Source organism: Sus scrofa, chromosome 7 (genome assembly GCF_054392235.1).
Source record: "Sus scrofa isolate SSC_HxYL_T2T_F1_AM1 chromosome 7, Sscrofa_HxYL_maternal_Yorkshire_Landrace_v2.0, whole genome shotgun sequence".
Taxonomy (NCBI): domain Eukaryota; kingdom Metazoa; phylum Chordata; class Mammalia; order Artiodactyla; family Suidae; genus Sus; species Sus scrofa.
In genome coordinates this window covers 82,331,110-82,357,179 of record NC_139389.1, presented here as the reverse complement: position 1 = coordinate 82,357,179, position 26,070 = coordinate 82,331,110, and the positions used below count along the sequence as shown (strand labels likewise).

Here is a 26,070-nt window from a genome sequence, read left to right as displayed (position 1 = left end):
CTTCAGTAGCTGAATGATAAATTATTGTACATTCATCTAATGGGATATTATTCAGTGCTAAATAGAAATGAGATATCAAGCTATGAAAAGACGCGGGGGAAACATTAAATGCATTTTACTAAGTGAGAGCGCAAGTCAATCTGAGAAGGCTACATACTGCATGACTGCAACTATGTGATATCCTAGGAAAAGCAAAGATGTGGAAACAAAAAGATCAGTGATTGCAAAGGGTGGGATGATGAAGAAATGAAAAGGTGAATGGGCAGAGAAAACAGAAGTTTTTAGGGCAGTGAAAATACTCTGTATGATATTACAATTATGGATATGTGTCATTGTGTTTTTTTCCAAACCCACAGAATGTTCTACATTAAGAGTAAACCTTAAGATAAACTATGGACTTTGAGTGATTATGATACATTAATGCAGGTTCATCCTTGGTAAAAAAAAATATATATACATATATCATTTTAATGAGGAATATTGATAATAAGGAAGGCTATGCATATGTGGTGGCTGTGGCTACATGGGAAAATCTCAATATCTTCCTCTCCATTTTATTGTAAATCTAAAACTATTCCTCTAAAAAAATAGTCTTTTAAAAAAGTTACATTGCATGGGCTCCTTTCCCAGTTTTACTTTAAAAAACACTAAGGCTCAGGCCTCTCCATGGACATTAGAGCAAAGTTACCTGAGTGATCCTAATATACAATCAATGTTGAAAAACCTACATATTTAGGTTTAAAAGCACAGTAAAAATGTGTGCATTTTGAAATAAAACTAAATCAAATTTTTAAAAATTGGTGTATAACTTACTTGGACTAAAGGAAATATATTTGTACAGATGAAAACTGCTTCTCTTACCATTTTCTCACAAATACCACTTCCAAAGCATCTTTCTTTTATGTGCTGATTTCCTTCATTAGATTGTTATAGTTCATATCTGAATCTTGCATTTTTTTTCAGTGACTTGTGCTTTCAAATTTAAGATGAATGTTTAATCTACTTAACTTGCAATGATTTTAAATATTCTGAATTAAGTACTATCACTTCTAAGCTACTATTACAATTATTAAGAGTTATAATTTTAGTTTATGAGTTATCAACTTCAAAACAATTGGCTGTTACTACTTTGGGTATTTTAGGGAAATGAAGCCAGCCTCCCACAATTACTCTAGAGTATCTTGTTCCTTTAACTCCTATTGATAATTTCTTTTGTAGATGAAGAAGTGACATGAGCATTAGTGAAGAATGATTAAGATCTGGCTTAATATTTGATTAAAGTGTGTTAATTGATGTTGTTATCAATTTAAGCAAAGGTTCCTAATATTTCATTAAAAGACCTGTAGTTAATCCTAGTCAGAGTAACTTAGTCCCAGTTAATTTACTGATTGAATATATAGATGATATGTGAAAGTATTAGATGAGATAGAACTGGCAATAATTTCTAAAGTTTTGAACAGCATAATTAATATTTCAAAGTATGATTGGTGGACTTAAAACTTATGAGTGATAAATATAAAGTGCTATGTTTAGGTTTAACCAACAAAAGCCCTTAACACTGAATTTGAATTCCACTGGTAGTTATGACGTAAGAAATAGTGGCAAGCCACAACTGAGAAAGAATAAGTGGCAAGCCATAACTAAGAAAGAATGAATAAATAAATATATATATACATATATATGTATATATGTATGTGTGTGTGTGTGTATATATATATATATATATACATATATATATATATATATATATTTTTAGGCCACTCCTGTGGCATCTGGAAGTTCCTGGGCTAAAGGTTGAATTGGAGCTGCAGCTGCAGGCCTATGCCACAGCCACAGTAACACAAGATCTGAGCTGCATCTGTGATCTACACTGCAGCTTGTGGCAATGCCAGATCCTTAACCCACTGAACAGGCCAGGGATCAAACTGCATCCTCACAGACACTATGTCAGGTTCCTAACCAGGTGGGCCATGGGAACTCCAGAACCAATATTCTTAACATTTATATTTTTACAGACATAGGAGAGCTTCAGAAGAAACATGAACAAGTAAACTAAAGTTTTAGAAACAGAGGCTTGGTGAATTTAGCTCACAAGATATTTTCTACCGTGGTTGCACTTGCCATGCTTAGAGATGGAATAAGAATGTGCTTGCCACAGAGAGGAGGATTCAACTAGGGGAAAGAGAAACCAGCAGAGTTATTGATGGGCACACTAGCTAGTATGAAAGACTGGCATCTAGAGGCATCTCAGACTCCTGACATGTTTTTCCCCACAGGATATCTGAGTAATAGGGTCGTATGTACACCTTAGAAAGACAGCAAAATCCCCCACAGTCTCATGGCACTTTGAAGGAAAAGTCCCACTACACGGAGGGGCCTGAAACTTACAGATGACAGGTATCCTCCTGGATATACTTGAAACTAGAGGTAAAGTGATTCTCGTTAAAGCCAAAACCCAGGTTTGACTTAACTTAGTTCCTGATAGGACTGTTGTGATCACCCTCACAATTCACCTGTACAACACAGGAAAGGGTAGAGAAAATTAGATCAATTTTAGACTATAATGTCTAGTACATAATAAAAACTTAAATGACTTGTGAAGAAGTGAGAAAATGTATCTAATTAGGGAAAAACACCATCAAGAGAAGCAGATACACTTCTATATTGAATTGATAAAGACTATAAAATAACTAGCCTAAAGAAATAGGAGAAAATGGTGACAAAAAGGATGAAAAGAGGATTGTATTAAATAATTGGAAAATATACAAAAGAATAAATATTCTGAAACCAAAGTATTCAAGATTTTAAATGAATTTTAACATTATCATAAACAGGGAAAAATATATGACTATGGAAATCAGGGGCCATTCAATAAAATACTCAGACTGAAGCACAGAAGGAAAGCAACTAAAAAGAACAACAAAAATAAAGCATAAGGGACATAAGAGATACAGCTATATGGTTTAGTATGTGTATAACTGAGGTATCAGAAAGATATGAGAGAGAATGAAGAAGCAATGTTTAAAAAGATAATGGCTAAGAATTTTCTAATATAGATTAAAAAATTAGCCTACAGATTCAAGGATCACAGTGAACAGAACACCAAAAAAGATAAATACAAGGAAAACTGCTAAGTACAGCTATTGATAAGTGAATGTGCAGTTCACATTTCACTGTCCAGAGCTGATCAAATGACCATACATAACTACAGGGGTGTGAAAAGAAAGAAAAGAACAGGATACCGACGGCAGCAATGAACCTCAACATGTCTACACATGCATTACTATTCTACATTTTTAATTTAATCTAATTAAGTCTCTCTTACATATATAATTCACTTGTCTCTTTAGGAAATTTTTTTTTAATCGTCATCTAGTTCAACTTCTGTGCTTGAAAATAAAAGAAATATAAATTTGGTACATTTCTCAGATAGGGATATTTCTATTGCCTTTACTTCCCTAGCACCTATATTTGGCCATGTCACTGCAGGCATTTGGTCAGTTACTTCTAGCATCGTTGGACTCACTTTTTCTACTTTCTGAATCTCCTGTGGTGCTGCCATTTGGAAAATTAAGTAATAATCTGTGCCACTATATGTTCTTTTGATCATTTAATACATACATATATGTGAATATATTCAACATATTTTTATTGAGCACCTACTAATTTTTGTGCTCTGGTTTAGGTTCTTGGGATAAAATGATTAATACAGAAAAAAATTTTACCCATGTGGACCTTATGTTATTTTGGGGGGAGACAAGCGGCAAACAAAATATAAGTAAAATATATATTATTGAATAATAATATAAAGCTGGAAAGGAAAATGGAGAGTTGCAGTGTAAAGATGATAGCCACGTAGACATCATTGAGAAGGTGACATCTGAGGAAAGCAGGGAGTAAATAAGGGAGTTTTCGACAGGAAAAAAAAATTGAGGAGTAAGTAGAAAATCTCAGAGGTAAGTGCATGTGTATTTGGTGTGCTCAAGGAGAAGTAAACCAGCAAATGTGGCAGAAGAGGAATCAGTGTGTATTGGGGCAGAGGTATTGTAGATGATGTCAGAGAGGCAATTCAGGCCTGATGCCAAGGGGAGGCTGGTGTGATATCACCATCACTGACTTTTTCTCTGGTTCAGATAGGAACCCAGTGGGAAGTTTGAGACAGGTGACATAATCTGACTTGAATGTGAAAAAGACCAATCTGACTTCTGTGGAAAATAGTTTGGAGGGGGATCAGAATAGAAATAAACTCAACATTTAGGAAGCAATTGAAATAATAGATGGGAGTTCCCTTCGTGGCTCAGTGGTTAATGAATCTGACTAGGAACCATAAGGTTGTGGGTTCAATACCTGGCCTCGCTCAGTGGGTTAAGGATCCGGCGTTGCCATGAGCTGTGGTGTAGATTGAAGATGCAGCTCAGGTCCTGCGTTGCTGTGGCTCTGGCATAGGCCAGCAGCTACAGTTCTGATTAGACCCCTAGCCTGGGAACCTCCATATGCCACAGGTGCAGCCCTAGAAAAAGGTAAAAAGAAAAAAAAAGAAATAATAGATGAATGACAATGTTGCTTTGGACAAAGTATGAATAGCAGAGTTAGTAAGCACTGTTGAATTCTTTTGATATTTGAAAGTTGTGCTAATGAATATGTTTATAGAGAGATGTGGGGGTATGAGACAAAGAAGGAATTCTATAATTCTAAGGTTTTTTGGTCTGAGTAATCAGAATGATGGGAATACTATGTTGGACATAGAGAAGTGATTGGAAACTCAGTTTTGGTGTCATTAACTTTGAGATGCCTATTAGATACCCAAGGGGAAATGGACAGTTGGATATAGGAATTCATGGGTTGGGGTCTTACAAGGAATGCTGATAGGAGTTATTCAAGAATTTTCAGTAAAAAACTAACAAGGGACAAAGAAGGTCATATAATACAAAGAGGTTAATTCATCAAGAGGATTTAACAATCATAAACATACATATATGCTAAATATATGCACCCAACATATGAGCAAATACTTATAGAACTGTAGGGAGAAATAGACAACAAGACATTAACAGTAGAGATTTTAACATCCCTCTTTCAATAATGGATGGATATCCAGACAAAAAATCAATAAGGAAACATTGGACTTGAAATATATTTTAGATCAAATAAACCTAACCAACATGTACAAAACATTCCATCCCAACAGCAATATACATATTCCTCTCAAGTGTACGTGAAACATTCTCCAGTATAGGTCATATAATAGGTCACAAAATAAGTCCAAGAAAATTTAAGAATTGAAATAATACTGAGTGTCTTTTCTGACCACAATGATATGAAACTAAAAATCAGTAACAAGAGGAAAGCTGGGAAAATTCACACCAAAAAAAACCCCCACATTCCTAAACAACCATATGGGAAAAAACTCCTTGACAGTAGTCAATTTTTTTCTTTTTTTTTTGGATATGACACCAAAACACAAGCAACTAAAACAAAATTAAATAAATGGGACTACATCAAACTAAAATATTCATACAGAAAAAGAATAAACAAAAAAATGAATAAGCAACCTGTGGAATGGGAGAAAATATTTGCAAACCATGTATCTGATAAGAGGTGTTACCCAAAATATATACAGAACTCGTACAACTCAATAGCAAAAAACCACATGTAATCCAATTTAAAGATGGAATTGAATGACATTTTTTGAAAGAAGACACACAAATAGCCAAAAGGTACTCAGTATCACTAATCATTAGGGAAATGCAAATCAAACCAAAATGAGATGTTACCTTACACCTACCTGTCAGAATGGCTATTATCAAAAGAGAAGAGATAACAAGTGTTGGTAAAGATGTGAAGAGGTTTGAAACCTTATGCACTGTTGGAGGAAATGTAAACTAGTGCAACTACTATGGATTATGGAGGTTCCTCAAAAAATTAAAAACAATTATCATATGATCTGGCAATCCCACTTTTGGGTATATATCCAAAGTAAATCAGTATCTTGAAAAGATATCTAAATCCCCTTATTTATTTCACCATTACTCATAATAGCCAAGACATGGAAACAACTTAAGTGTCCTTTGACAAGAAATGGCAACAGGCATGGGGGATGTGCTGGTTATGCCTTGTACAATGGTGTCTGTTCAAGTGGGTGAGTTGTCCTGAAATACTGCGTCTGTTACAACTATGTGAAGGGCACAGCTATTTATAATGCATCCATCCAGAGGGGTGACATTTTATAATTTGCACAAAGGCATAGCATTTACTAGCTGATTCCCTGTTGACAAAGGCAGTTTCTGGGCCAATTCCTGTTTGGAATGTGCAAGAGAAAATGAGAGGGGAGAAACTGGAGACTGCACAAGACAACATTTACCTGTAGCGCAGTCAATCAACAGTAGAAGAAAAATAAAATGGTAACTGGAGAGAGGTATGTAATCAAAGAAATATTATTTTAAAAATGAGAGATTTTCTAGTATGTTTGAATGCTAATAGGAAAGATTCAGTACAGAAGGGTGCTGTGTGCTTGCTTTATACCAGACACTATATGTGATCTCATTAACTTCTTTCTATTGAAAACGTAAGAAAATGGGGACACAAAGATTAAAACACCACATCCAAGGCTACATACTGGTTTACTGCTGTTCTCCTGTTTAGAAAATGTCCAACACATATTAGGCAGTCAATTAATACTTGCTGATTATTAACCAACATTTGAAGTCAGATTATCTAATTCCCAATCCTGAACTTTTAATGACTGGGCTTTGGTACCTTTTAGCAGTTTATATAATAGCAGTTTATTTGGGATGTTTTGTGGAGAGATGGAGGAAAAGAGGTTTTCATTCACAAGACTAATCTCCCTGCAGCCCAAGAGCATGCCTGTCCATTTCTGTATGTGACTTAGGATAATATTTGGCACAATTATTCAGTATAATCAAGGATTTGTACACTCAAAAGCCACTTGATTATGTGAGTTGAATTAACACTGATTATTTTACCAAATAATTCATCCAATAAATTTAAATTTAAAATGTGTTTTAAATTCTGATGTTTTACTGATTATAATGTATGCTCATTGTAGAAAATAAAGAAAATGCAGAAAAGTAGAAAGAAGGAAATCAGTTCACCTGTAATCCTAATATCAAGAGACAACTGTTTTTGATCAATTTGGCTCATTTTCTTCTGTCCAATAATTTTAAGTTCATGGTTGGAGAAGTCATTGTAATAATAGTAACAACTCCATTGCTTGTGCACACGTGGGGTACATTACCTCACTTAAGCTTCACTACCAGCCTATGAAGAAGGAATTAGTTCTGTAACATTTTATAAATGAGAAAAATGAGGCTCAGAGAGACCAAGCCACCTTGTCAAGACTGCCAGTGCAGCCATGCTAATGCCCTTTCATTCACCCCTCTGATTTCAAGTGCTATTAAATGTAATTTTCTCTCATATTGATAAGGGTCTGTTCTACTTTTAAGTTTCTGTCATGCGTTTTAACAAACATTCTCCTTGAAAACCTTCGTTGATTGAGGCTCCTTGAAGATTCCAGGCCTTCCTTTGCCTCTGCTCTCTGATCTAAGCAGCTTGCTTTAAAAACATACAGTTGCGGGGAGTTCCCGTCGTGGCGCAGTGGTTAACGAATCCGACTAGGAACCATGAGGTTGCGGGTTTGGTCCCTGCCCTTGCTCAGTGGGTTAACGATCCGGCGTTGCCGTGAGCTGTGGTGTAGGTCGCAGACGCGGCTCGGATCCCGCGTTGCTGTGGCTCTGGCGTAGGCTGGCGGCTACAGCTCTGATTCGACCCCTAGCCTGGGAACCTCCCATATGCCGCAGGAGCGGCCCAAGAAATGGCAAAAAGACAAAACAAAAACAAAAAACAAAACAAAAAAAACCATACAGTTGCAGAGTTCCTGTCGCGGCTCAGTGGTGAATGAATCCAACTAGGAACCATGAAGTTGCGGGTTCAATATGCGGTCTTACTCAGTGGGTTAAGGAGCCGGCGTTGCCGTGAGCTGTGGTGTGGTTGTAGACACGGCTCAGATCCCACGTTGCTGTGGCTCTTGTGTAGGCTGGTGGCTACAGCTGATTCGACCCCTAGCCTGGGAACCTCCATATGCTGCGGGAGCGGCCCAAGAAATGGCAAAAAGACAAAACAAACAAACAAAAAAACATACAGTTACTTCATGGCCTGTTGTTCTCTTCAACAATTCTCAAGCTCAAGAAAAAAATGTTTATTCAGATTTATGCACACACACACACAAACACACACACACACCTGCACAGAACCTTATATAAATTATTGGCACAAGGAAGTGCTAAATAAAAATAATTGTTGAATTGGTAAGTTCTTCCATATCTATAACCTAATCTTCATGGTACATTTTTGGATTGCTTACTCTCTTTGTGGCATGAGGCGTCAGCATAGGATGAGGTGACAGAATAGTAGAGGACTTTCCGCTCTGTTTAATAATCACTTTTATGATTTTATGGGAAAAAAGAAGCAGCACTTTTAATGCAGAAGGCTGAGGTAGAAGGCTCTTGTTAGGCACGATTTGGGCATTTGATGCATTGTGTGGATAATGACGATGGTCAGTTTTTAACAGCATCAGTGGTTCCCACATTGGAGCATTGTTAAGCTTATTTGCTATAAGTGATCCCTGCTGTGTTAAAAGGGGAAATAAATATCCCGGTTTCATTTTCATATTATTTTTGCTAGGGAGAAGAGAGTCATTTTTTCAGATGCTCAGCTTTTTAGCAGGCTGCCAAAGTTACTATTACCATCATTTGTTACACTGGCTTTAGGAAACAAAACAAAAAAATTCCTATATTTGGTATGTCTGTTCAGAACGTATTTTATTTTTAACATTCAGTCATGCCTCTTTGCTGATCTCTTGTACTGCTGCTGTGTTGGCATTAGCTTTGCTATTTATGATTTCTGCCTTTCTATTATGACTCTCACGTGTTCTTTATTTCATGCAAAAATATATTTGACCTATCCTAAAAAACACAAAAACACAACAGAAATCCCTGTTTACTTAAATCTAGATCCTTCTGTATTTATTTCTGCGCATGTCTTCCAAAAGTTGGTGATCAAATCAAGAACTGAGAAGAGAGGAGTTTCTACCTCATTTCTATTCCACTGGAGTGGAGTATTGATCATTCCTTCTCAGGTCTCCAGGAGGGCAAGGATCAATTTTGAGGAATTTATTTAACCACCGTTCATCTTCATGAAACAGTGAAATCAATTTGCATTTTAGGTGAGAATACTGAAGCATATTTCCTGCCCATTTTGGATATGCCTTCAAATTGGCCAGCTTCAGTGATGTTTATGTTGAGGAATCCATGCAGTCCTCTATTTGATTAAGGATAAGGACCAGAGTTCCAAGTTTGACGCTATGCTGACTAGCTTGGATTGCTATTGTAAAGGGAAGTCACATTCATGATTCAATCCTACTTTGATTCCTCATGGAGCCCTTCCTTCCCCGCCCCCCACCGACTCCCAACATTTCAGCTATTGCCTTGGTCCTATCTTTAGCCACTGTACCTCTCTCTTCTCAAGGCTAAATATAAGATTATATGTTATGTTGCACCCTTTCCTGCCATTACTTTTCAGCCCTGAAAAGCAATGTATATTCTCGTTCCACATGCTTTTATGTGCCCTGATATGTATTAGGCCAGTAGTTTCCAACCAGACTGATTTTTTCTATGAAGGGATGGTGGCAATATCTGGAAGCATTCTTGATTGTCATGACTGAAGTGGAGGGAGTGCTAGCTAGTGGCAGAGGCAAAGGATGCAACTAACCATCTGACAGTGCACAGGAGAACCACCTCCCAACAAGGAATTATCTGGTCTAAAATGTCAGTGGTATCAAGATTGAAATATCCTGTGTTGGGTCCTGAATATAAAAGTGGATAAATCACAAGACATTTATTCATATAAAGTAAAAACATTCTATAGGTGCTATAGTATAAGACGATACTGGTTAGGTTCAGAAGACATGAGTTATAGGAAAACTGGACTGAGGAGAGATGTCAGAAAATTTTCATTGAAGAGTCCAAGACTTGAAAAATAATTGGGGATTCTTCTTGGTGTGTAGGAACAAGGTGAAGAGTGCATTTTATGTTGAAGAGTAGAATGAAGTAAAGCTGGAGGGCAAACTACCTCATCAAATTTATAAAATAATGTATGGCAAAGTCATGGCATGAACAGCTGTGAGAAATCCTGTATGCAGGGTCTCACACACAATTCTAAATCATTGGTCCTTTTGTTCTTTTCCCCAGAAAACATATTTAGCAGCAACATGGGGAGAAGTGTCTGCATTGAATATTTGGAGACTTGAGCCAGGAAGCCAGTTAGGAGCTATTTTAATAGTCTGATAAGAAATGATGGGATTTCTCTCAGATAATGGAAATCCAGAGTGACTGTCCAAGGGTATGGCTAATTTCTTTGTAACCCTCCCTTCATAGACTATCTGGGAGACATGCCAGGTTACTACAGGCAAAATTAACTAGATCATGTCCTCTTGAGTCAAAGAAATATTTATTAGAAGGATGTTGTAAAAGAAGTAGGGAGGGCAGGGTTTACTGTGGATCTGAAAGTTTATTGTTCTTTGCCCATCATATTCTAGGTGAACTTCCCAGTTTGGGGCAAAGGGGTAAGTAAATGACAGCTTTGTTCAAAAAGGAGGTGAACACAGGTCATGGGAAGACTTGGGGAAATATAACATGATCACCGAGATTCCTGTGGGACATTTAGGAGGAGATACTTGCAGAAAGAGTTTGTGTCACTGATATTGGATTTGGAAACCATCAATTTCAAATAGTAACTTAGTAAGTAAATGTAAGATCAGCAAGAAGACGGTATAGAGCAATTTAAGAAAAGGATTTAGTACAGAATACTGAAGAGCCCAGCAGAATCAGAATTTCCAGTGAGGAATGTGGAAAAGGCTGTTAAGCAATAAGAAAAGAGTTATGTCAAGGAAAACACAGATGAGTCTCTTAACCACTCTTTTCAAGGATGCAGACTTTCGGTGGGGTGGGTTATTACACTTTAAAATACACTTCTATGGGAGAAAATAGTTTCAAATGATGCAACTGATAAGGGCTTAATCTCTAGAATATATAAGCAACTTATACAACCCAACAGCAAAAAAGCCAATCAATTAATGGAAAAATGGGCAAAAGACCTGAATAGACATTTCTCCAAAGAAGATATACAGATGGCCAACAAACACATGAAAAAATGCTCAACATCACTGATTACAAGAGAAATGCAAATCAAAACTACCATGAGATATCACCTCACACCAGTCAGAATGGCCATCATTAATAAATCCACAAATAACAAGTGCTGGAGGGGCTGTGGAGAAAAGGGAACCCTCCTGCACTGCTGGTGGGAATGTAAACTGGTACAACCACTATGGAGAACACTTTGGAGATACCTTAGAAATCTATACATAGAACTTCCATATGACCCTGCAATCCCACTCTTGGGCATCTACCTGGACAAAACTCTACTTAAAAGAGACACGTGCACCCGCGTGTTCATTGCAGCCCTATTCACAATAGCCAAGACATGGAAACAACCCAAATGTCCATCGACAGAGGATTGGATTCGGAAGATGTGGTATATATACACAATGGAATACTACTCAGCCATAAAAAAGAATGACATAATGCCATTTGCAGCAACCTGGATGGAGCTAGAGACTCTCATCCTGAGTGAAATGAGCCAGAAAGACAAAGACAAATACCATATGATATCACTTATAACTGGAATCTAATATCCAGCACAAATGAACATCTCCTTAGAAAAGAAAATCATGGACTTGGAGAAGAGACTTGTGGCTGCCTGATGGGAGGGGGAGGGAGTGGGAGGGATCGGGAGCTTGGGCTTATCAGACACAACTTAGAATAGATTTACAAGGAGATCCTGCTGAGTAGCATTGAGAACTTTGTCTAGATACTCATGTTGCAACAGAAGAAAGGCTGGGGGAAAAATGTAATGTATACATGTAAGGATAACCTGACCCCCTTGCTGTATAGTGGGAAAAAAAAAATACACTTCTATTTGACTTGTTACAGTGAATATGTATCTTTTAAAAAAATATTCTAGGAGTTCCTGTCATGGCCCTATGGTAATGAACCCGATTAGTATCCATGAGGATGTGTGTTTGATCCCTGGCCTCACTTGGGTTAAGGATCCAGTGCTGCCATGAGCTGTGGTGTAGGTCACAGACTTGGCTTGGATCCAGCGTTGCTATGGCTGTGGTGTAGGCCGGCAGCTGTAGCTCTGATTCAACCCCTAGCCTGGGAACTTCCAATATGCCTAGTGTATGGCCCTAAAAAGACAAAAAAAAAAAAAAAATCTGATTTTAACTTATTTGATTATAATTTACATATAATAACATGTGATTTCTTTAAGTGAATAGTTTGATACTCTTCAGTGATTATTTTCACCCGTGGAATCCCTAATCAAAGTTTAAAATATTCTATTATCCTAACCTCAATTCCCTTGTGAATCATTTGCCACCAAGGCTGCAGCATAAGCCTTTGCCTAAGTCTCCAGCCTGCTAGCTTGCCCTACAGGTTCCAGCCTTGCAGCCTCCCCAATCCACAATCATGGATATATATATTTTTTATTTTTTACATATATTTATTTTTATTTTTTTCCATTATAGCTAGTTTACAGTGTTCTGCCAATTTTCTACCGTACAGCATGGTGACCCAGTTACACATACATGTATACATTATTTTTTCTCACATTATCAGGCTCCATCATAGGTGATTAGACATAGTTCCGAGTACTGCACAGCAGGATCTCATTGCTAATCCATTCCAAAGGCAATAGTTTGCATCTATTAACCCCAAGCTCCCAATACACCCCACTCCCTCCCCCTTCCCCCTGGCAACCACAAGTCTATTCTCCAAGTTCATGATTTTCTTTTCTGTGGAAGCGTTCATTTGAGCCATATATTAGATTCTAGATGTAAGTGATATCATATGGTACTTGTCTTTCTCTTTCTGACTTTACTTAATATGAGAGTCTTTAGTTCCATTCATGTTGCTGCAAATGGCATGATTTTGTCCTCTTTTATGGCTGACTGGTAGTCCATTGTGTATTTATACCACATCTTCCTAATCCAATCATCTGTGATGGACACTTGGGTTCTTTCCATGTCTTGGCTGTTGTGAACAGTGCTGCGATGAATACGCAGTTGCATCTGTCTTTTTCAAGGAAAGTTTTGTCTGGATATATGCCCAAGAGTGGGATTGCTGGGTCATATGGTAGTTCTATGCATAGTTTTCTAAGGTACCTCCATACTGTTCTCCATAGTGGTTGTACCAGCTTACATAGCCACCAACAGTGCAGGAGGTTTCCCCCTCTAGCATTTGTTATTTGCGGCCTTTTTAACGATGGCCCTTCTGACTGGTGTGAGGTGGTATCTCATGGCAGTTTTGATTTGCATTTCTCTAACAATCAGTGATGTTGAGCATTTTTTCATGTGCTTGTTGATCATCTGTATATTTTCTTTGGAGAAATGTCTATTCAGGTCTTTTGACCATTTTTCCATTGGGTTGTTGGCTTTTTTGCTGATGAGTTGTATAAGTTGCTTGTATATTCTAGAGATTAGGCCCTTGTCAGTTGCATTATTTGACACTCTTTTCTCCCATTCTATAAGTTGTCTTTTTGTTTTCTTTTTGGTTTCCTTTTCTGTGCAAAAGCTTGTCAGTTTGATTAGGTCCCAGTGGTTTATTTTTGCTCTTATTTCTGTTGGTTTGGGAGACTGACCTGAGAAAATATTTGTAAGGTTGATGTCAGAGAGTGTTTTGCCTATGTTCTCTTCAGGAGTTTGATGGTGTCTTCTCTTGTATTTAAGTCTTTCAGCCATTTTTGAGTTTATTTTTGTGCATGGTGTGAGGGTGTGTTCTGGTTTCATTGATTTGCATGCAGCTGTCCAGGCTTCCCAGCAATACTTGCTGAAAAGACTGTCTTTTTTCCCATTTTATATTCTTGCCTCCTTTGTCAAAGATTAATTGACGATAGGTGTCTGGGTTTATTTCTGAGTTCTCTACTCTGTTCCATTTGTCTATATGTCTGTTTTGGCACCAGTACCACACTGTCTTAATGACTGTGGTTTTGTAATAGTGCCTGAAGTCTGGGAGAGTTATGCCTCCTGTTTGGTTTTTGTTCCTCAGAATTGCTTTGGCAATTCTGGGTCTTTTGTGGTTCCATATAACTTTTTGGATTGTTTGTTCTAGTTCTGTGAAAAATGTCATGGGTAATTTGATAGGGATTGCATGGAATCTGTAGATTGCTTTGGGTAGTATGGCCATTTTTACAATATTAATTTTTCCCACACAGGAGCATGGAGTATCTTTCCATTTCTTCACATCTTCTTTAATTTCCTTGATTAATATTTCATAGTTCTCAGCATATAAGTCCTTTACCTCCTTGGTCAGATGTATTCCCAGGTATTTGATTTTTTGGGGATGAAATTTTAAAAGGTATTGTATTTTTGTATTCCTTTTCTAGTATTTCATGGTTAGTATACCAAAATGTTAATGTTATATCCTGCTACTTTGCTGAATTCCTTGATCAGTTGAAGTAGTCTGTGTGTTGAGTCCTTAGGGTTTTCTATATATAGTATCATGTCACCTGCATATGGTGACAGCTTACCTCTTCTCTTCCTATGTGGATGCATTTTATTTCTTTTATTTGTCTGATTGCTGTGGCTAGGACTTCCAATACTATGTTGAATAACAGTGGTGAGAGTGGGCATCCTTGTCTTGTTCCATATTTTAGTGGGAAGGCTTTCAGCTTTTCTTCATTGAGTATTATATTTGCAAATAATTTTATATATGCAATTAATATAGATATCTGATATGATCAGAATAAAAGTTTCAAATGCTGCTTCATGTACCCCAAATAACTTGCATTCACTAATTTACATTAGGATGCAAGTTCTCACGAGATGAAAGACTTGGACCTGAGCACCAATGATGTTGAAGGATATACTCATATATCAAATGAATCATTGTAACTCCATAATGGAGTCTTTTTAGGAAAGGGAATAGGACCCTTGAGAGATATTTCATGATAAAAGAAGACTACTGAAATAGTGAGCCAGCAGAGTGGGCTGAGGGGAGAAAGGGCAGATTGACACTAATATAGTTAGCTAGCTGATACCAGAACTCACCCTTACTCAACAATACATGGGATGAATGAGAGTCAGGGGTGTAGTGGGGACGAACTGAATGTAGCTACATGCATGTACAAATTGAACAAACTGAACTGGGAATATCTTTGCTGGGGACACAGTCTAAGGGAACATAAAAGAGAGCAATTGTAAGATTTCTCACCATCTCATCTTGCCCAGGTGAATGAGTGGAGACCTGCATTACAATGTACAATAGGCAGCTTGATCAAGAAGCACTTCTTCATATCAAATGAACCCAGGGACTGTAAGTTAACAAGTAAGGCTCATAATAATGCTGGTGGTGTAACTGGCTCACCAGCTCCAATCACTATCATGATGGCAGTGTCAGGAATAGTGCTGGAGGGATCAGTTGACAGCAGCAATAGCATTTGAGACAATCAGGCACCTAAAAGCAGTAGCAAGACCAGATGGCTAGATATGAGTGGCATATCTATGGGTTTAACAGAACCTGGGCTGCAAAGCCATGGTTTTACTAGCTATGACAGTGAGTCAAAGCTATTGATAGCTTCCATAAAGCTTTGCAATTCTGTATTCTAATTAAAGGGCTCATTCCCACCCCCGCCTCCCTCCCATCATTTAAGTATAATGCAGAAAAAGGTTTCTCCTTCTCACTTCAGAAATCAATGAGAAAGATTTCTGATATTCTAGTTATGGCAGTGGCAGCAACTGAATTAGTAATAGAATACCAGACTTGAATGCCTCCTTAGTAGGATGGTAGTATCTAGGCAGTGTGACCCTTACTAGGAAGCAGCTGCATGCAGGGACCATCAAGACAGACTCATGGACATATGTCAGCACTGTTGGAGATTCTCAGCAATATTGGAATAAGGAAAGTCTGAAATGCTCCTACCTCCTTCAAGAGGTAGGGGTTTGGGACTTGTTATTTGAATGCAAAAATGAATGGCAATTAATATATATTCACTATCTAGACAAAGCTCAATCCTTGAGCTATACTACTTAATATATAATTATATAATTTAATAAATTAGATAAATCTTGACAGAGACCTGCTTTATGTGAAGCATTGCAACAGGTCCTGATTAATGCTCTCTGTCTGAAAATAACTTATAATGTCATAGAAAGCACTAGATGAATGTACAGTATCTATGGTATAACGTCCAGTAGAAAAGTAAATCAGTACAGTTTTTCTGGATACTAAGACCAAGAATTTATTTAAATACTTAGGATATAGTTTCATCAAGACATGCAGTGTGAGAAGTACAAAGTCCCAAGGAAGAAGCAATTCAATCTATCCATCTGATTCTAGAAAACTTTTGAGAGGAGTTGGGATTGGAGCTAGCACTTGAATAGTGGATAGTATTTTGAATAGCACACCTGAGGAAATAGGAGCATTTTAAGGAGAGGAAACCGTGAAGGCACAGAGTAGAAATATGAGGGCATTTTGAGGGTTGGATGGATTACTAGGTACATGTAGAGAAGTTGCTTAAGGCAAGGCTAGAAATATAAGTTAAAGGACCCTGTGCAGATTTCATTGACAATTAAAGGCAATACAAAGCCAATGAGTATTTTTGGGCAGAGAAATAATGTTTATCAGCCTCTGCATTATTTCCCTCGTTCCAGAAGACTGGACTTACTTAACTCCTCCATCAAAACACAATCCTACCAAGTTCTCATACCAGACTAAAAAAAAAAAAAGCAGGGAATTTCATAATACAATCATCATCTTTACCCCTAAGTCCAGTGGAACTTAGCCTTGGCCAACTTCTGTGATCCCTAGAGTTACCTATCAACTCCCATTTTTATTTTGACTGGGAACCTGATTTTTCCTCTTGGAAACTGTGGTTCTGTTTGTGCCTACTGACTGAGACTACCATGCCCTTCGAATACTATGGAGACTGTGAATCTCTGCATAGCTTTGGTGTTTTGTCTTGCATTGCATGACCAGCCTCATGCCAGTTTCCATTTTTTTCTTCCTCTTTTGTCCATCTTATTTTGTAAAGAGTCATTCCTCTTTGGGTCAGATTCACAAAATGTAAACATGCTAACAAGTATTAATTTGGCAGCAGTATAGGCAATAGTCTGATATAAAGCAAAACAGTGGGGCAACAATAAGGGCCTGAACTGCAGTAGCATCTGGAGGAAGAATACACTGGGAAGGAACAGGTAGTAGAGTGTGGCACATAGAAAGCACTTCCTGTTGCTACATCAATAAACAGAAACAAGAAATTTATGCAGCAAGGGCAATTCAGGACTTGGTAACAAAGAGCAGGGGATGGTGGGAGAGGAATCCCAAGTGACCTGAATGAAGTTCTCCACCTGGGTGACTGGGAGAAGAATGAGGTGAGCAGTCAGAGCACAGCTCCACTCCATTGGAGATGCCTAGCTCAGAAAAAATGAATCCGAGAGCCATGTAATAGGGCTTGGGTTGAACTATCCTTTCTTTGAGTAAAGTTAGAAACTGGAGAGGTTGGAATGGGACATGTTGAGCTTAATGATAACATTGTTAAAAAAAAAAAGAAATGCAGGTCTATCTATATATTTGAAGAAGATATGTGGCATACATGCTGATTTGGGAATCTCACACCTTAGTGTGATAAAGTCGCTGTGGTATAAGATGAGTTGTATAGAAAGGAAATGAAGCATCTGAAGGCAAAATATAAAAGAAAAAAAAAGCACACACACAGGGTTAGTCATGTATGTGACAGAGCTGCAGTGATTGGGACGAGGCAGTGACAAGGGTGGCTGGGTGAGAACAGCAGGATCTTAAGTAAGAGCAGCATGTTTGCTAAACAAATGAAGTTTCACTATAAGTTCCTTATATATCTCTGCCATCCTCCACCAGAATAACACTTCTATGTCTTTCTTATATAGAAATTTGGAGCCATCGCTGGCTGGCTTCCCAAGTCCCCAGAGTGTATCATTCTATTAAACAACACAAAAATCGCCATTTTAGGAGGTGAAAAATGGTTGAACGATTGGAATTTTATGTGGTTCAACCTAATAAAGCAGTGAGTGTCCAATGGTGATATACAGAGAAAGTAAACACTGTCTGTTCTCAAACCCCAATTGGCTCTTCTATCCTGACAAATGGGCTGCACTGTCTGTGGAGTCTAAGATTTTCTTTTCTTTGGACGGAGAAAGCACTGCCTTAGGTTCAAATAGGTTTCTACCTGGTTCCATTCATTGCTGCTTTCCTCTGTGTTGTGACTTCAGGCTTCTTGTGAGCCCTCAGGTGATAAGGGTCCTAGTGGTGTGTATGGAGAATGGCGGGGTCCTCACAGATGAAGTCGAATGGAGACCCAGCCCATTTGTGGTTCTGGATGAGCCTCACAATAGCTGGGCCATCCCTGGGCAAGTTATTGCTTAGAAATAAAGAGAAATTCTCTCCAGAAATTACAGAAAAAAGTATTCCAGGATGACACCTAGTGCATGGGATGGCTGAGTGGTCTGCTGTGTTGATCTAGTTCCCAAACAACTTCTGCATGCCCAAACAGTGTCTGTCAGAAAGATGCAAATTCTCCCTACAGGTCATGCTTGTAAAACAGGCATCAAGCCAGGCTGCCTTTTTTTCTAGATATATCACAACAGCCCTTCCTCACTCTCTCTCTTTTCCTTTCCTTGGGCAGGCAGAATCTCTGTCTAAGATTGACAGGGAAACACATTTCCTCTCTGCTTTTGTCCAAGATATTTTGTAAGTACCTTGATTCTTTCCTTTTCTTTTTTTTTGCCTTCTCCATAACAGCTCACCATTCCTTTGCAACAGATCTATTTGAACCCTTATAACTAAGGTTAATCAATCAAGAAATAAATTTGTTTCCTTGAAGACAAGGAACTCTTAATTTTAAACAAACTTCTGCAAAGAAGGAAGGAAAAAAAGTAATTTCTGTATCAAAACCACCTTGAATATTCACAACCTGCCACAACAGGTTGTCCTAAAAATGGTTAATAGCAATAATTTCTCTTCATACTCTGTGGAAAAGGGTGCTTTTGGTAATGGGTTCTCTTTCACACATAAGCTGCATAGCTAGAAAAGTTTTCTATAGGGGTTTGCTAAACTGACTAAGGAGCACAAGGACAATGAAATTTTCCCTGTTGTAAACTGTGTTTATCATGTAAAGTTTGGAAAGATTCTGATCTGTTTATTGAAGGGTTTTGTCATTCTTCTTGCTTCTTTTGTCTGATTGGCCACTAGATGATGTCTTCTGTAATAAATGGAAATTTTCAAAATCATAGTACTTAAAAAATTTGCCTTTTTAAATAGCAAAACTGGTAAAACATGAGGCCATTGTATAAGCATGGAATCTAGGAGGAAATGTACGAGCCTGAGGATTGGGGCTTCAGGGGCTCCATTGCCCTAAATTTAAACACGCCTACCATGATGTGTTTCCTTTAGAGGAAAGAAAGTGTGGCATTTTATTTCTAGCTAGTTATCAGAAAGGAAAGGCAGGATTTTTAATGGAGGGAGATAATGTCTGCTTTACACATTATAAAAAATGGAGATTTAAGCAGTTTAGCTACACTGCTTGTTGTCTGGGGCAGAGAATGGATAGCTGAAGTTTGGACAAAAGAAAGGTGGTCCCCATCTCTTGCCATTCTCCATCTGACTTGCTTGTTCCTCTAAAACACATACATATATGTCACTAGGACACATGTCTTTCAGCCAGGCAATAGACTTTAGTGCCTTTTGTGCAAAGTCAGATATGCAGTGTTTATTATTATTGGCTGAAGCAATTGATTCTGATCCACTGGAGCAAACTTGTAGGAAATTGGCTGACTTCAGAGCAGCTGGTTGCTGGGCTCAGACCCTGGCATGGCACTACATTTTCCCCACCACCTTTTTGTGACTGATAACTAGTGTGGTCACACCCTGAGCCCCCTTCCCCCAATATTTTCTGTGCCACTGAAAGTTATAGTCCTTCTTCTCAATAATGCTTCCGCTTCTCTTTTTTTTTGGTCCTTAAATATTTCATCTTCTGGGAGGAAGGAAGGGAAAAGGGGGGTTGGGCTTTAGTTGGAGAAGACAGAATTGAGAATGGTATTTTACCACCTCTGGAGCTCAAAACTTCACAAAGCCTAGGGTTCCTGTAATACCAGTCAAGTTTTGTAGCTTCAACAGGCCATAGAAATCCAATAAACTATATTAAGGTCATCGTGGGGAGAGATTTCTGAAATAGATGTTTCTGGAGGAAGGAAGATCTATGATCAATTACCTCTCCATCTCTCAAGCAAAATATTTGCTCTCTGAAGCAGGAAACTGGCTTTTTTTCTCCTAACATTCCCATATACTCACAGGTGGCTGAATTCCAAATACCCTGCCATTATCCTTGAGTTTACAAAAAGACCTTTTGAAGGTCAACTAAATAATCCTTTTGAAGCTAAAGAAACCAGCAAACTGTAGAATCTTTTGCTGTAAAAGATTCTTCAGCCAAATTAAATGACCCTGTGTGAGGGGAGGTATATTAGATCCATTCAGCTTGTGCCATCGTCATCCAGCGAAAGCAACCTGGCAATGTCTCAGATGATGCTCTACTTTGGCAGGCATCCCTCTGGACCCTCCTGATGTGCCCTCTCCACTACATGGAGTTTAGGAATTATTTGCAGAGCTAAATTTTAATCTTACAATGAAAAAGCCATCTTAGGATGCTCCTATACTCCTAAGAATTGCTGACTTTGCTCTCATCTTAAAATTTTCTCTTTCAAACAGAATGGTTGGCAGCAGGGGTGGTGGGCATGCACGTGTCTAAGCCCATGTTGGAGAGGGGAAAGATAATAACTGGAAAAGTAGTCCCTTTCTTTCTTTTTTTTTTTTTTCAAGATGTTGACAGTGACTGGTTATTCATTCCTAAATAATGTGGTTCCTGAGAAAGATTTTGAAAATAGAAAAAAGGAGTTTTAGAAGGTACTATAAAAAGTTGAGCCAAGCAAGGGAACCAAAGAAGTTAGGAGTTTTTCCTGATGTCCTGCCTCTTTTTCATAACAGAATCACTACAAGAACAGCAGTCTGTTTTCTCCAGGATGATGTGTGTGTGTGTGTGTGTGTGTGTGTGTGTGTGTGTGTGTGTGTGTGTGTATAACTAAAATAGCCTAGCTAGATAAAGGTAGGAAAATTAGAGTTAGCTCCACCACTGTGAATGAAATGATTTCAGGCAAAACAAGTAGCTTCTCTGAGCTTGCATTTCTATCTATAAGATGGAAATCATAATGGCAATTTTGGTGAACTCTTGCCACTGATACGACGATCAAAAGACATGGTGTGAGTACAAGCTTTTTTGAAGAATTTGAAAATGCTGTATGCATATTACAATCCCTTGCTTTAATTAAACCTTTTTGTATCCTGTATTTTGGAGGTCGGGTGATGACTCTGAGCTTTTGAAACTCAGATTGAAAGAATCCTTGACAACACAGATAAGAAGCACCAATGCTGAATGGTTGTCCCAGGTAATATTTCACACTGTTTGTGTGTGTGTGTGTGTGTGTGTGCGTGCACAGGGTTGGAAGTCTCAATTCAGCCCCGCTATAACACAAAAATGGGCATTCAGGGCGAGATGTGTCGCTAAAGTGACAAACATACTTAAAAACATAGGGTGAAGGGAAACACAGTTCTCTGTTCTTTTTTGTCTGAATAGGCTGAGTGTTCTCTTGGTCTGTGGGTTTCCTTGGAGCCATGTCTCTTAATGGCCATCAGCATAGCAGAAGCCAGCTGTGAGAGCAGACACTGGTGGGTTCCAGATGCAGAATGCTAGACAGAAGCACCAGAGGGCATGTTTTAAGAGCTAGAGAAAGAAATGAAGTAAAAAAAAAAAAAAAAAGATTTGAAAATCTTTTAATCTGCTCAGTTTCATCTCAAGCATTTCAAGCGTTCTCTACCTGCCTAGAGATTCAAAACCCTGGAATGCGAAGTCCCATTCCCAACTCTAAGTCAATATGAAGATGCACAGCAAAGCAAACGCTCAGGGTTCACAGTGACTAAAAGAACAAAGGGAAAAAGGAGGGAGAGCAGGGCATTTTGCAAGCAAATAGCTTTTATCCCTTTTGCAGCAACTGTCTTACATGAAGATCTTGGGATATATGCTATTTGTTTATACTGAAACCAGCAGGGCATTCCATCTATGAAATGTTCTGGTGATGAATTATAAACAGGAATGGAAAGGCCAATGGAACTCTTTAGTTGCCATCCTGACAATATAAAAAATATTTCCAGATATCAGTTCTCTTGGACAGTCTCAAATTTGGAAAATTATTTATTGGGGAGAGATGGATACTATTAGAAACAAATAGAGTTAGGAAAACTGTGGAGTGGGAATGAATAATATTAGCATCAAATTGAGTCAGGAAAACGATATTACGATGTTTTTCCTCTGAAATTTAAACTATGGTGTCTGAATACAAGCAGAAAACAGAAAAGACAGCATGCAGAAAGCAGGCATTCGCCCTACCACCCTGATCCATTCGCTGTGAGAAAGCAGCGGCTCAGTGCCATAAGATCTAATTACCCAGAATTGCCTTTCCTGCCCCACAGCAATCATTTTGATGACAGGCTTCTCTGCACTGTAAAGCAAGATGGGGAACCTGTGCTGTATAAACTGACTTGCGCTTCCTTTCCTTCCTCTGCTATCGGCCTCCCCATCTCATTTATTTTCCACACATTAATGGTAGCAGTCACCTTGAGCTGGTGATGCAGAGTAATTTTCACAGAAACCTTGATCAGAAACCATAAATCAGCCTGATGTGCTTTTATGGTCTAATAACGTACCGGTTGCTCCTACAGGCCTGTATGTAAAACTGCAAACTGCATTGCAGTGAGTCCTTTGGATGCTTTTTCTCCCCCCATTCATACAGTGCACATGCCTGCGCGCTCCAGCTCTCCCCACCCCCACCCCTCCGCCTTCTCTTCTCCCTCTCTAGGTATAGTATTTATAGATACACATGTGTGCATGTGCACTTAGGTCACGTGGACACCGTTCATTTCTAACAAAACCAGATTTAAATGGCATTATATATGCTCCTCATGGTGGCAGGGGAGGCAGATTCCTTCAGGAGCATAAAATGATGTATTTGTTGGATTCTCAGTGGCGCATCTTAACAAATGAACTCTCTCAGACCCCAAAATAAAATGACGTAACTGTTTTAGGGGCCATTCGGTCTCTTAAATGATTCAATTTCTTTTTTTTTTTTTTTTCTTTTCTCATCAGGACAACTGGATGCTGCACCTTTGTAGACTCTTGACTACCCAGTTCCTCAGGGCTACATGGCTTGAAACTGAGTCGTATCTGACTCTGTACCATGGCCCATGGTCTGCTGTGCCACTGACTACCTGATGGACTTGGGCCTCCTCTGCTCCCTAGGAGGCTGAAATAATGTGGAGCAATGGGATTAGCGCAGAGGCAGGAAGCCGATTAGTAGGTTTGTGGTAGGGGGTGGGGTGCTGGGGGAATGTTGCAGGGAAGCAGGAGTTGGGTTGGCAACTCAAGGGGCTCTGCTGAAAGAGGGGGTGCTGGGCCTGTTACCAGGAGCTGACAGTAACACTGGTGCTGGCAAAGAAGCTCCAGGTGTCTAACTGGACTGATGCAGGGATTAGCAATAGAATTAGCAATGCATCTGAGTTAACCACATCGGGGTGACTGCACTTGAACCTGCCCCAGTATAACCAGATCTGTGAACTAACAGTAATAGCAAAACCAAATCAGCTCAGGCCTAATACACACCTCCTTCACTCACTTGAGAGCCTGCCAGCTAGACCTCCCCTGGGTGTGTGCCTGTCTGGAGCATGCAGCAATCTTTGGTTTAAAATAGTTCAAAACTACAGCCTCTCATAGCTGTTTTTTTCTCAGAATGGAAATATCTGCAACAGCAGCCAGTGTCACTCCTGCATTGCCACTTGGTGAATTAGTGCAAGAAATTAACAAAGACGATTTGACTCAATCTGAGAGAATGTTTAGCCTTGCTTTGGAAGTGAGGCAAGCTGGCAACGATCTCTGATTTTTCACTGCTAATGCATTGAGTGATAATTACTCCCCAGTAGACCTACATAAATTCCAACATTCTTAACTGGTGCTTCATGAATACACCAAGGGGGAAAAAGTACCCTCGGGCATTAATCAAATTTACCAAGCTACTACTCCTTGCTGCTTAAAAGATACATCTGCAATTATTTATACATAGATCTATTTTTATATGTCTACTAACACTGCTCATGCGTGCGCTCACCCACACATTTGGCATAACAACATGGCAAGCATTTGTAAGTATGCTCCAAATGTCAGTGTGGGGGTAATTGCAGAACATGGATCTCGCCTTCATCTGTAGGGCTCTTTGTTTTCAACTGTAAATCATGATGTTTAATTCTCCCACTTCACACCTGGGTAGGCAGTGGCCACAGCATGTGTTAAAATTTATTTTCTATAGATTTAAATTTTTTTTTTAACCACCAATACCTCAGGGACCTGCAACCAGTCTTGCACCTCAAATCTTCAGTAAAAGCTCAGTACTGAATCTTCAGAAATTGACAGGCAATTTCTACTTTTGCAATGGCCTGAGCTTTGCAGGACTGCAGTAGCAAAGGCTAAATGTGAAAAGGAAATGGGTGTGAGCAAAAGCCCTTTCTCTCCACAGTGTCCACTGCCCTTCGATTAAGAGACCAGCATTTGTTGTCTGTGTAGGAGCTATTTCTAAACTCTCTTAGCTGGAGGCAATGTACACCAGACCAGTGGGGTGGGAGCAATAAAGAAGAAATGCAGTAAAGAACAAATTCTTTTCAGATTAGCTGATTGGCAGTTGTAAATAATGCAGCTCTAGCACTAAAGTAAGAAAGAGCAGCTTCAACCTTGGCACTCATTATTTTGCTGTAAGCCTTTTTTCCTAGGAATGTTTTTCTCTTTCAAGACTTAAACTATGTTAACTCCTTATGATCCAGTCATTTGTCCAAAAGGGTGAACTGTAAAAACCCTTTGTTGAAACCTCAAAGTTGTGGATGTGAAATGATAGCGAGAAACAATGGTATTCTCAAACACTCTTCCCACTTACACCGAAATTATGACAGAAAACATGTACACTTTGGGTTAAATACCATTCATTCTGCATAAGACCTAACAAGCATTTTGAAAAAAATGTTAAAGAAATTAGGCACATGATTTATATGCATGGCTACATGAAGAACTCAGATTGTTAAAAATGGGAAGAGCATATATGAAATGGTCATTTAGTGATTCTAAAGATATTTTCATTCTCGGCAGTCATGAGGATACAGTCAACCAGACTGACCTTTAAATCCTCTGACCTAGTTCTGAAAGTAAATTATCAGACCAATTATAGGCTGGATTTATTTCAAACTGTTATAAACAAAAAATAAGTCTTTTTCCTTAATTATTTTCAATTTAACAATACATTTGTGTTCAATTATGACATTTATTGTGAGAGACGGAATTTTTTTTATAAAATCGTTTGTCCCTCCAAGTATTTCCATTGGTATTTTATTAAAATATTTCTTTCCAAATTGTTTATTTTTATCCTTTAGATCTAATCGACTACATTATAAATTTAAAATAGTGTTGCTATTTTTCTTATTGTAAAATCAATAAATGTTCTAATAAAATATGAAATGGCTAAATATATAATTTGTCTAAAAGAAACTTTGATCTCTCAGACCCTTCAATTATTAAAAATAAGGGATTACTTAGTTTCAATGCTATTTGTGGCACTATTTTTGGAAAGAATGGATGTCTCCTTAGTAAGAAATGTTCCATGACTTTTTATTTTTGCATCCTAAATTGTGAAACTTTACAAGCAGGAATCTTCTCTCAGTTATCTTCACAATCACCTCAATCTTGTTAGAGCCTGAATGATATTTGGCACTCAATATGCATGTTTTGAATAAACACATACATAAGTAACAGCGCATCAGGTTG

The 26,070-nt window shown here is 38.4% G+C and overlaps 1 protein-coding gene across 1 annotated transcript in view; it reads left to right on the top strand.

The window, feature by feature from the left end:
* The window catches only part of LOC110261585 (uncharacterized), a 484,734-nt gene extending 458,940 nt beyond the window's left edge, over window positions 1-25,794 (top strand). The window contains exons 4-5 of the mRNA XM_084966983.1: window positions 21,514-21,604; window positions 23,359-25,794. Of these exons, the coding sequence (XP_084823109.1) occupies window positions 21,514-21,604; window positions 23,359-23,484 (217 nt within the window). The 3' untranslated portion in view covers window positions 23,485-25,794. The remainder of the gene's footprint in view (window positions 1-21,513; window positions 21,605-23,358) is intronic.
* The last annotated feature ends 276 nt before the right edge of the window (window positions 25,795-26,070 follow it).